At 42.0% G+C, this 13510-nt stretch overlaps 1 protein-coding gene across 1 annotated transcript; it reads right to left on the bottom strand.

The window, feature by feature from the left end:
- Nucleotides 1-7324: 7324 nt before the first annotated feature.
- On the bottom strand, nucleotides 7325-13510 carry LOC121608649 (fibulin-7). Its single transcript, XM_041939922.1, has 8 exons — nucleotides 13442-13510; nucleotides 11443-11602; nucleotides 11180-11350; nucleotides 10471-10596; nucleotides 9184-9369; nucleotides 8958-9095; nucleotides 8503-8638; nucleotides 7325-8309 (listed from the first exon to the last, which is right to left on the bottom strand). Exons 1-8 carry the CDS (start codon nucleotides 13508-13510, stop codon nucleotides 7946-7948), a joined length of 1350 nt encoding a protein of 449 aa, XP_041795856.1. The 3' UTR covers nucleotides 7325-7945.

Here is a 13510-nt window from a genome sequence, read left to right on the forward strand (position 1 = left end):
AGGAGCCCGGGGGAAGTTTGGGCTGGATGTTGGGTGTGGTCTGTAAAGCATCATGGCTGAGAGGTAAAAACCAAAAAAGTCCCCTGTGGCTGTTACAGTACTATATATTATATCATTAAATTATTATTACTCATACGTTCATGTAAAAGCTGCGTTTTTGTATTGAAGTTGAGGTGGAGCTCAATTTGAGTTATTTTGTATAGGACTGCAGCTCATGATTATTTTCATTATGAATTGCAGTTATTTTCATTATTGTTTATTATTTTCTAAATTTGTAAAAATTCAGAAACCAGTGAGAGATGGCATCACAATTACCCAGAATCGAAAGTGACACCCTAACAATGCTTGTTTAACATCCAAGAAATTACAAACAAACAAACAAACAAACACTTAAAACAGATTTAAATTATTCAAAGCAAAATCTGCAAACCATCACATTTGTGAATCTGGAAACATTGAATATTTTTGCATGAAATGACTAATCGTTTCAGCTGTACTTATACTGTTGGGTAATTTCATTTATAACAAAACATCATGTTTTATCCATCCATCCATCCATTTTCTTCCGCTTATCCAGGGCCGGGTCGTGGGGGCAGCAGTCTAAGCAGGGATGTACAGACCTTCCTTCTCACCAGACACTTCCTCCTGCTCTTCCGGGAGGACCCCGAGGCGTTCCCAGGCCAGCTGAGTGACATAGTCCCTCTAGCGTGTCCTGGGTCTTCCCCGGGGCCTCTTCCCGGTGGGGCATGCCCGGAACATCCTCCCAGGAAGGCATCCAGGAGGCATCCGATAAAGATGCCCGAGCCACCTCAGCTGGCTCCTCTCGACGTGGAGGAGCAGCGGCTCCACTCTGAGCTCCTCCCAAGTGACAGAGCTGTTCACCCTATCTCGAAGGGAGCGCCCCGCCACCCTGCGGAGGAAATGTTTTATAATCTCTTCATACACACTGTGTGCAGAAATCTAACAGAAGCTGTATTTCCCTCCGAACTTAAGTGGAGTAGAAATTTGAAGCAGCATGAACAGGAAAGACTGAAGCAAATTACAAGTAAACTTGTACTTGACTAGTATTTGAGTACATGTAGTCACGTTCCACCACTGGGTACATAACATAAAACAAATGTGCTGTGGGGTCCTATGGAACATAACATGTAGTTGAATCTTGTTAAATGCAGAGCAAAAATCCATACAGGATTTTAATAGAAAGACCACTAACACTTTCGAAATAGATTTTCTGGCATCATCTGTGCGCTGAGCGGTCCTGAAACCAAACTGAGTTCAATGTGTGTGTGCATAAGTGGCAGCACATTGCAAACCTTCAATGGATCAGATTTAAGAGCTGCAGGTCCCAAATCATTCATCAGGAGTTCCTTCCATATACAGTACGTATCAGGTAAAAGGAATAAAATACTGAACTATTGAGACACACAAGATTAAAGGCCCTAAGGAGCTGTGGGGCGGCTGTGCTCAGAGTCAGAGGGTGAGATGAAAGTCTGCTCACCTTAGCCGTCTGTTGCCTTCTGCACAGGAAACATTCAGTCCTGGCTTTAATGTCACTGGATTTTGTCACTATAGAAACAAACACATTGATCGTAGAGGGTTCAATATGTATAAGCAGTAAGTCAAAGGCAGCTGTATTTCATTGTAACTGCACAGCAAGTCCAGCTGTCATTGCCTGAGTTCTTGTATCCTGTGACCTTATGATATCATCTTACCGTTCCCACTCTTGATGTCCAACTATCTCAGTCACAAAAACCAATGGTTCGGACATAGTTACATTGAGTCTGTGGCATAAATGTTTAGTATGGTTAAGACACATTGTGACAGGTTGAAAATCATTAGAAATAGCTGGAAATAGTCAGAATTAAATATTTCAAAGCTGTTGTGTAACTGTGATTTAGTTAATAACTTTGAGTTGCAGTGTGACCTTGGCTGGGTTGTGCATTTTGAATATTAAGGTGGACTGTGACATGTTGTCTTATTATTGTATTTACAACAAAATCGCCAGTCTTCCAAAGCATTCAAAACATTAACTTTGACACCTCTGTGTCATCCTTTGGTAAAGAGAGAAAAGGGAACAAATTGTTGGCAAAATATAACTAACATTAACATTTGATTTTATTCCTCTTGATGCATCACAAAACACACAATGTCAAACTCATCCATCAGCCTGATAAAATTGGTTTAAAATCTAATTTATATAACCAATATAACCATGTCTTGTCCATGTTCATAATGTAACAACATTTTTTAACTTTCCATTCAGTGTGTCAGAACCTCCAGAATCCATTCAGTTTTCATGTTCACCTGCATGAGAATGAGGACAGTCAACTGAATTAAAAGATGACAGTCTAACTAATGTTGCAGATATATCATATGCAAACTACAAAAATCAGAAAATAATAATTTAATACATCCTGGTGCTTCATACATGCTGTCGGTCCTATAAGCGCACGTTACTATTATCAGTAAAATGCAGTTATCTAGACACATTGCTGCATGCCTGGTGTGACATCCAATGCTGAGCTCTAGCAGTCTCTGAATACAGCTCCTTCATGCATTCATTGAATCTGCATGAGTCCCATTTACAAACATTACAATGACTCTAAGCTGTTGAACGATGGGGGAAAGTGGTGATTCCTCAGTTGGACACCATACAACGTTTCTGATGCTTTTTTCTATGCAGATTTCTGCATTTGCTCATGCTGACATTCAATCATAGTGCTGAGCTGAGACTCAGTCTTGCAGAGCTCCCTGAAAACATGTTTGGCTTTAGTTGCATAATATGGATTTATTAAAATTACCAAGCACATGTTTTGTTGTTTAACATTATGTTCAAATCCAAAATGAAGCAATGATTGTATCGTGCAAATAAATGGACTAAATAGAGCAGGGGAGGACAGATGCTACTGTCCAGTAATGTAGCACTGATATCAAGCCAGTCTGGACAAACAACTGTGATCAAAAAAACAAAAGAAAAAAGTTTAAAATTAAAAAAGTAAAGTAAAGTAAATATTATGTAAATATTGTAATACTTGTTTATAAAGCCCGCCTAACATGTCGGTTTCCCTCTCTCTCTCTCTCTCTCTCTCTCTCTCTTTCTCTCTCTCTCTCTCTCTCTCTCTCTCTCACACACACACACACACACACACACACACACACACACACACACACACTTATGCTCACTCACCCCTTTGGTATCACTTACCTGTCTTCAGTTTTTCTACATACGGATCTCTCGATCATTTTATCTCAGCTGCTCTCTTCTGTTCCTCTGTCTGGTCAGCTATTTGTCAGTCACCTACCAGCTGAGTGTCGTGTCCTTTATACAGCAGCTCAGTGACAAGTGGCTCGACAGCATCTTGACGTCATGAGCCTATAGAGCCCGAAATGCCCCTGTACCGCACTCCAAAAATATTTGTGTAAATTATACTGTTTGTGTGGAACAGTGTCACACTGTCTGATGGGTGTCAGCTTGACTGCTGCTGTATGAAAGTTAGGCGCCTTTACTGATCAGTGTCTTTGTTCTCTGTCATGACCCTACACATACTGTTGATTTATATGTACTGTACATATACTTGATAAAATGCTCAGTGATGAGAGCTTCTTTTTTAGATTCATATAAGCTGTTGATTATTGTCAGTTTTCTTATTTTAGTGCAAATATAATGGAAAAAGAAGAACTTCACAAAAGTTCACACCTCAACTATTGATTTGCCCCTCACAATCCTCACCTTCAGCTTTTACCTCGAGGGCAGGCATGTTCTGACACAAAGGTGCATGTAGTGGTCAGTCTTGATCTGAGACTGAGTGACATGCTGCACTATGATGCAGACTGTAAATGTGGATGGTTAGAAATTAAAGCCAGGCCTCAGACCACAAAAATATTGTTAAGTCCCAGCATGATACAGCTATTGGGTGTCAAATTTAAGTTTTAGCGTGACTTCATTTCATTATCAGGGCTATGTTCAGACAGACTCAATTGATGCACCTTCCTCTCACATCATGAGCCGTTTTATAGGTGCTGTGATGTGATTGTTCATCAAAAAGTAACAGTCGATTATTGATGTGAGCTTGTGCTCCGCACCGTTTCATAGACATTAAAAACTGTGACATATGATAAGAGAACAATGATGATGATGAGACAAAAATTAATCAAATAGAAAAGATTTCATCAATGAGGAAAGCTCAGTAATTACACTTCATGCCAATCTTAAAGGAGTTTCTCAAACTCTAAGTCGAGATCAATATAGAGTGACAAAACTGGATGACTTGAATGGTCAATAAGGACACCCTTCATGCGTACAGTGCAGTCACACCAACACCCACTAAAATTGAGTGCAGTTTTCTCTACAGCACTAAGACCAGTGAACAAAGGTTTCTTTTTTGTGGCTGTGAACAGACGATGTTGTGATGCTTAAAGAACTGAAGCTGCATGTTACATCTTAACAAAGCAGCCTCAAAGATAAAAATGAAGGAGTGCGAAAGATTGAGCCAACTCGTGTGTCACGCTCACTCATGAACTGACTGATCCTGCAAACATGCAAAAATAAGTGCATCACTGCCAATTACATATAGTGAAAGAAAAGACTGCAATCAGAGTCTCTGTTTATTGGACCTGGTAGATATTCACAGCATCTGTACCGTGCAGACAATTTTCCAGAACATTGTGTTTTTAAATGGGGTGGTTTTAGTGTGGGAATGTAATTGTTCATAGACATGCTCATTCACATTCTGACCTACAATATTCACAATAACTTCATTTATTCACACAACAAAGGCAGATGTGACTTGTTTTAATATAGTGGCCTAATAATAGCCAGTGTAGAGAAAAGGTGACTGGTAAACAGGGACACAACAAATTCTGAGACTGCCACAGAAGTTTTAGTTCACTTTAGAGGTCATTGTTGGATCCACAGTGTGTTTTTTTCTATCTCTCTTGCATTCTTGTCAGGTGTTCATTTCCATTCCCTATTGGCCTTTTCCTTTGCATAGTTTACATTCATTTCCTGGAAATTGGCCTTAACCATACCCATAACCAATACCTGCCTGGCCATAACCCTTACCCAAACCTTAACCGTACTTTACCTTAGCCCATGTCTTCACCCTATTGAACTGAATTGATTTATGTTATGGAGACTTGTGTTTTGTCCACATAGGGAACGTGATCATCAAAGAATTACAACTACAGCTGTTTGATCAGTTTTAGCCAATAAAAGTGACATTTTGGCTTTTTGAGTGAAAAACTGGAACTTTGGTCATTTTCTACTTTACATGTTACAAACTGAGATGACACACTCCAGAGTGATGAACCCAACAAATCCGTTTGCCAATTAAAGCAAGTGATGAGGAAACATCAATGTTTGTTTTATGGCTTTACTGTGCGTGTGCAGCATGTCTCCACTGGGACCAGCAGGGGGCAGTGTAACATCATAGTTTGAAGATGCACATGAACAGACACAAGTTTTCTGACTTTAAGACATAAACACAACAACAAAAATACTTATTGACAATTGACTGGACAATAATTGAGAATGCACTGAGCTGCAACAGAGCAAAAAGAAAAAGAAAACATCAGTGTCTTAATGGTGCAAGAGCAGATCGGATGTCTGATTTACAATTAGAAAGTGCCTTATACCCTCATATCCTGCCTCTACTGACCTGCAGCACAGGCCTGACCGCAACTACTGGCACTACAGGCACTACTGGCGTGCCTGTTATCCCCCCTCCCCTCACCTGCTCACCCACATCAAACAGTCCTGCAGCAAACTGCCTGTGAAGTCCTGTCTGCTCTCCCTTGAGCCTCAGCAGAGTCAGTCACACTCTCCTTTGTTCCATTAAACTTCAGATGAGGCTGAGGTATTCCCTTTCAAAAAGTAAGAACCTGTGATAACCCAGCCTGCTGTCAAAGAGAGACTGCTGGTTTATTATAACCTCACAACCAGACTGAGATCAGGATATTGATTTCAGCCCCGAACACACTGCCAGCACTCATTAGGAGGTTTTTCAAAAAAATCTGTACGGTGTGACTCAGCCACACTGGACAGAGCTGTAGTGAAAGGATAGTGAAGATGGAGGAGTGGGGATGTGAATGTGGATGTAATATGATATGGTAGAGGGAGGAGGAAAGGAGAGGACAGTGAGGGGTGAAAGAGCACAGACAAAACACCAGATTTCTTTCTCCAGTCCAGTTTATGTATATTTGCGCAAGTGGCTGTTGTGCACCAGTCTGGACCTGCAGTAAGCAATGTTACGGTAAAACAGAGAAAGGATAGGTTTTATATGGGCTCTGGGGTGGGAGCTATGGGGGGACAGGAGTAGAAAAGCAGTCTGGATACTGGATCATCACCTCTCCCTGAGGGGCAAACATGAGGACGGCCTCCCATTCACCTCTCCTTTTGCTTATTCTTCCATTAAAACAGAAGAGGCAGCAACAGAGTGAAGAGCAGTGAGAGGTCTATTCTGTGCTGGTAGTAAAGACAGCAGTTTTTAATTCAGCCTGCACCACTCGGCCTCCGACTGGCTGGCTGGTGTGAATCATCCCCTATTCAGCCTTCTCTATTCAGCCATCACTCTCTGTCTGCCTCTCTATCTCCATGCATCTTTTTTCTTCACTCAGCGTGCAATCTCGTTTTAGGATCCCGTGGCTAAAGCTTCCCCCCCGCCCCCCAAGCCCCCTTCAGTGGAGTCATCAGTGAGTCTCAGCCACATTGTGGAGCCCCTCTGCAACTAAAGACATCCTGTAAGTCTCCAGTGAACCTACACTTTGCCTCACTATCCACAGATGTACTTTTGTGCGGCTTCTTTTTCAGAAAGTTGTGTAACACCAAGGAGTAGATAGATGGCTGGCACAGCACGGAAGTGACACATTTCATCACACTTTTTTCAAACACACACCTCCTCGTGAAAGGAAAATGGTCGTGCACACATTACCTGCAGGGTGCATGTGACTCCTGTATTTTTCTGTGAGTGCTTGTTTTGCGAAGTTAAAAGTTAAAGTTTTTCATCCACTGTGAGAACACAGTGGCTCTTTGAGCAGCCTGCTGCTGCTGCTGAACAGCACTGCTCTGTACTGCAAGAACTGAACTGAAGTGTTTCCCAAACAACCACCGCTCATATACAGTACATCACTGCTTCTATATATATATATATATATATATATATGTGTGTGTGTGTGTATACTATGTATTTACTGTATGTATCAGACTGCTCTTACAGCATAGTTCACTTTAGGGAGACAGCAAATTTAAACATTCTAGTCATACCAAACATTTCATGCATGTGCAAATAAAAGACCAAACTTTGTAGGGGGTCTAAATGGTGTTTTAATGATAGTATTGGAGACAAAGACATAGCAGTTGTAGTAAAACAAGAATATAAATAAAACAGCAGTAAATTAGCAAAGAGAATTACAAAATCGTCACATGTCATGATTATGTGTCCAGTATACATACCATAAACGTCAACACAGCAGGACTGTCATTTATAAAATAACACTTTCTTTCAGGGTGGACTGTGGATGTTGCTGCTACATCATGTCGTTCACCTTTTATATCTCCTACAATCATTTATATCTTTGTGCAATAAATCTATTTTAGTTAATCCACACAAAACACTTGTTTCCATGGTTAGTCAACCCAACATCACACGTTTGTGTCTCCATAGCTTATTACCTATGCCCCTGAAGAACCCATATTCTAAAATATTTATTGCACACAGGTGTGCAAGACAAGTGCTAATCCATCCATCACTGCAGAGTCGACATGCTGGCTCACGCTTATTTAACTACACTTTTGAGCTGCAGCAACTTCTTTGACTTTATAGATGGTCGCCACGATACATGAGATTATTACACATCCATGGCCAAATATAGAGTGCTTAGCTAAATCCAAACCAGACTCCTGTTTGGCCTTTGTGCTCTGTGTGTTTCCACTTTCATTCTTCTCCTTCTAGAAGTCATACTGGGAAACAAACATGGTGACTTTGGTGATATACCTCCCCAGCTGGACTCGTCTCTCCAGCTCGCTCATCTCCACTTCTGCCTCTAGCGTGGCGGGGCCCTGCACGGGGGTCACCAGCATCAGCTGACCTGTCACACGGTCTGAACGCTGGACTGTGAAGTGGCGCCGAGCTTGCCTTCCCCCCAGCAGAGAGAAACGAAGTGTGTCACCCATTGGACGAAGCGCTGAGACCCTGAACATGACACGAGGAGCTGACAGGTTGGACACGACAGCCAGGTAATGGTAGGAGAAAGAGTTGGGGGTCTGAGCACATGCCTTGTTGTCCACCGGACAGGGGTTACGTTCACAACGCCTGGAAATGTAAGTGAAAAACTGAGGAAGATGTAGCTGAAAGAGTTGATTCAAGAGTGAGAGATGGTTCAGTGTATGGAATCAAAGCTTCATCCCCATATCTACTTGTTGCTGTGCATCTCAAATGAGAACTCTTTTATTTGTACAATGGGGAGTGAACTTGGATATAAAAAGTAGTTACAGCTGATACTCACATAGGCGATGTCTTGACATATGTCGCATTAGGGATTTTGGGGCAGTCCACACGGACACACTGGAAACCACCGTACGTATTAATGCACATCTGGTCTTTTGTGCAGTTGTTTTGTCTGGTGGCACACTCGTCAATGTCTGTGAGGGGACATCAACACAGTTAGACATTTACTCAAACAGGAAAGTTACTTGGGATGTCATTCACACTGTAGAAAATTAAATTCTTGATCGTTTTTGTGAAATGAAGCCATTTTTGGTGAAACTTGCAGTTAAATGCACTGTAAAGTTATTCAAATTTATGAGTTTCCAGAAAAAATGTAACAGTCCTACACATAGGAGGCTTAGCAAGTATGTTATATGAAAAATTGGAACAGAGGTGGTTGCGTTCTGCGGTTTGGATGTGACATTTTGAGGGCAGATTTTTACATTTTTTTTTAGATTAGAAAAAGAAAAACACCTTTACAGCTGCGTCCATCGCGGGTCACGTTGTATCCGGTGGGACAGGAGCAGCGGTAGCCACCAGGGGTGTTAACACAAGCATGTAAACACAGTCTCCCAGCCTGGCCATTATGGAACAGCTCACATTCATCTATATCTGAAGTGAACATTGCATCCATAGTGAACGTCCAAGGGAACATAAATGAGTACACCCGATTTAGTTACAGAGCAGCTATCAGTCCTACCAGTGCAAGTGCTGCTGTCCCTGCCAGAGATGGTGTATCCTGGCTCACAGGTGCAGTGGGTGGTCCCCTGCATTATAGTGCAGCGCGATGGACGAACAAAGGGCCCAGTGGTGGCAGCAGGCAGCGTGGAGGCCGCGGCAGTGGCTGGGGAGGTGGCGGCAGAGGTGTTTGTCATGGTGACAAAGACTGAAAGAGGAGGACAGGAAGGAGGTAAAGAAAGCTGTGTGTTTTCATTCCCTGCTCAGCAGCGTTCAGTCAGTCATTAACAGACAATGTGTAACAGATATTGCTGATGTGTACGACATTATGATGTGAGACAGAGTCAGTCACACCTGCCAGTTTCAGATGGAACTAAAGAGTAGAGTGATTGGCTTTTATCAGCATAAAGTGCTGGTATGAGGCTGAAAAGGTGCCTTTAATCCAATGTGCAGATATCACCCTGCCATGTCTTTCATGATGTACCTCCAAACATCAGCTGCAATTCAGCTAGAAGTCTTTTTACAGGGTTTGGAGCAATTACATTGTACATTTTTTTTAATTTGCCATGTAAAAATATTGGCATCATTTCATCATCAATTCACACAGATGTGTGTGATATCATGTGATTTCTAATGAACGCGATTGACCTCTGCTAGAATTATTAATAAATAAGATGCAGCAAAATAGACTTAGTGATGATTAGCATATAGAAATAGTGCATATCATTGTAAAAAATACTTTATAAAAGGGATCCTTGTTAATAGATACATATTCAGTCAATATATTATTATTGGTCATTATCTCTCTCTAATACTGATACCCACTACGGACTGGCCATAGTCTCTACAAATGAGGTGACCCACAGTAACAAACTGCAAGTTAGTGTGGAAATATTAAACAGACTGAGAAAAACAACAAACTGGGCTCAACAGAGCCACAGTCTCTCTTTGTGTATTAACTCCACCATCCACATCAGCTGCCACTCAACCAGCACCGTCCTGGACTTCAGGCTGGAATTCAATAAAACCCACTTTGTGGTATGTAGCACTGGCTTGTATTGGCAAGCCAAACCACTGGCCAGTATAATCTCCTTTAGCAGACTGGGAGGATTTGGATAGCTGCCTAAAAAAAATGTGCACAGCAGTGATTGTCTTAGATACTTGTTTGTTACATGAATGTCCTAATATTAAGATTAAGGTATCAAAACATTTGTGCCACCCAGGACCCAAACTCATACTTGTTATTTAAATGTGAACAGCAGTAAGATGTGTGTGTGTGTGTGTGTATGTGTGTGTGTGGTATACCTACATGTTGGCACAGGGCTCTGACAGGTGGCTCCGGACCAGCCTTTGGCACAGACACAAGAGAACTGATTCACTTCATCCACACATGTCGCACCATTCAGGCAAGGAGAGGACGCACACTCATTGATGTCTGAGGGAAAAGACAGAGAGGAAGGTTACACAAGGAAACTTCCAGACACGAGGACATATGGAACCAAATATCTTTGATGCTTAAAGATAAACTAATCATGGCATATGACATCATGGCATATGCATGTTAGAGAGGGAGCGGATGAGTTTATTTTAGGTGCAGCCAAAGCCTGATCAAACAGCCTTTCAGCTGTTATCTTAAAGTCAGCGAGCTGTCAGAGGACACAGAGGTTGGAATATCGCATGTCACAGCATTCAATCAGCTCTCTGGACAATGACCAACGTACATAAAGGGGAAATATGATCACGGGTCACGTATGAAAGGTATCTCTACATGGAAAAACACTGGTGACATGCATGATGCACAAAAGGAGGAATGACAACAGATAACAGGAGAGGGGAAGGTAACAAAGAGAACGATGACAAGCCTAAAAATGTGATCAGTGGGTTAGATAACAACATCAGCGGATGGTCAGGTCGAAGAAAAGGAGAGACACTGGTGGGAAGAGGATGAGGAGGAGGAAGTGGAGAAAGTGACCATCATAATGAGGCCAGGTGGCAGGAGACCGGTGCTGGTCTCTAACCTCGGCAGCTCGTCTGCTGGCCACCCCAGGTCAGGCCTTCCTGACAAACCCTGCTCTCTGATCCAACAAGTTCATAACCAGGGTCACACAGGAAGTGAACCTCGTGGCCCACGCTGAGTGACTTGCCAAGTTTCCTCCCATTGATGGGCGCGTCCAATTTTGGGCAGGTACCTGCAGGAAAAGTAGTAGGTAAGAAGCAGAATGGCAGATATTTGTTCATCTAGCATTTGAATAAATCCGTCTTTCTGAGGGTTTTTGCTCACTGTTGATGGCTCTTGTTGTCTGCTTCCCTGCATTGCTTTGCAACAAGTTTATTTTCTTCTTCAGGTTGCGAAGACTCTGCATGTACGAGGCTTCATGGGCCGAGAGAAGCTTCTGTACCTGCTTCAGAGAGCCCTGTATTTCCTGTCTACTCGGACAGTCCTGGAACAAAACAGAGAGGACAATTGATGTCAGTAAATGTCAATTAAAATGTCACAACAGCTTGTTCAAAGTTGATTTGCAACTTAATGACAAGATCGCAAAAATCTATATTGGAGTTTATCAAACCAAGGATTTCAATTTTTTGCTTTTTTGCAAATACACGTGTTGGCACATGATTGTAAGTGCTTTCATTCAATCATTTTGATATGAGAAGATTGTGATTTTTGTCAAAACACCATTCTTCTAATCCTTAGGAGCATTTAAGACTGTATTGGTTTATATATAGTGTCACTATTTAGATCTTGAAAGCTGCATACGTCACATTCACTTTTTCATCATTATATTTTGCTCCTACAATTCTGCCAACAATTAAATTTTTAGTTCCCAGTCACCAGATTATCTCTATCTAATTACACCTGCTGTTTTTTTCTTGTGCATATTTTTGAATGTGGCTTGGAGGGAAAAAAAAAATCAGATCACCTTAAACGCCTGTGAATTCCTGAGGTTACTTCACCAAAGTAAATCCATTGCTTTCTTACTCATTTGTGCAGGTAGATGGTTTAATTAAAACCAAAACAGAAGCGAGCTCCACTGCATGTCAGCAAATGAACGTCTGCTGAAGCCCTGTGCGGCACAGAGGCTGGGCTGTTACATGAGTGAGGGAATGCGGTGGGATCAGAGCATGTTTAGCTACTGTAAGTATCTGCAAGCATGACCCTCCTCTTCTCAAAGCTAGATACTGTAACCCAGTCATAAACACAGGGACACTCTCTGAAGGTAACCATTTACTGTGTGGTTTTTAGGTGTGACCCCGTGTGGAGGTTTAAAATCGTCATTACATGAAGTTATGTAAGCGTCACTGTAGCGGAGGGGATGAAATCAGCAAAGTATAGTCAGCCTGCTCTTTGTGATGTGGTAGGGTAAGCCAGCCGGGTATAAACGCCCTCATCATAAACACAACCTGTGTTGCAGTCCCCCTTTTGATTGGCTGGAGGGGCGAGGGAGTGGCAGTGTTTTCTATGCAAGTCGTCTCCTTCATTCAACAGCGTCATTCTCCACCTTCTGCCCTGTCCTCTCATGCATGTTTTCAGACAACCAATTAGTGTTTTCATCCAGCCAGAGTTATGTAAGAAGAGTCAATATTTGTTGAAAACACCTTTCTGATTTGGACAGACCTGGGGTTTGGAGAGACTTCAGTCGGCCGGGGGGGTCGGCTGGTGTTTATAGTGTAGTTGTCAAAGGCCTCTTTCTGCCCATGTTAAGCTACATTTCACATGGCTTCATGTTAACTGGGTGACAGTGTGTAGGAGGCATGCAGCACTGGAGCTCAAGATTACAGTACAGTACTGTTAAATCTACCAGATGTGTCAAACTGTTGAATGTGTGACAACTTTTAAACACTTTGAAATGCAACTTTAAACAACATATGCACACATACAAGACCAAAAGCATCACACTCGCAGTCTCATGGATGTTCATAAAGATATAGACATGTTGAATATCTCTCAGTAGTAACACACAAACAAACATGCACAAACACAGACATGCATGCAAAGGCCAAAAGAGAATCATTGACAGGCAGATGCAATTTTTTGGAAAGGTTTAGCAGGCTTGCAGCGAAGCACAGTATAGATATATTGAGTGCATGGACATTCACAGTGGGGCCCGTTTTACTTAAAGTAAGAGAAGAGAGCTTACGCAGATTTTGCATTTCAAGCCATGCACGGAAGTAAATTGATCAATTCAATAGATAGAGTAGAACTGATATAAGCTAAGGCACCCAACTGCAGCTGTAATTCATTGATCAGCTCATTAGACTGAGACACTGGACTCGCTCACCTGTCCAAAAGTTGCATAGAATGAGCAGAAGCACAGCATGGTGGTGACAATCGCAGTTGAAGCAAGCAT

The sequence above is a fragment of the Chelmon rostratus genome, chromosome 1 (genome assembly GCF_017976325.1).
Source record: "Chelmon rostratus isolate fCheRos1 chromosome 1, fCheRos1.pri, whole genome shotgun sequence".
NCBI classification, from domain to species: Eukaryota; Metazoa; Chordata; class Actinopteri; order Chaetodontiformes; family Chaetodontidae; genus Chelmon; species Chelmon rostratus.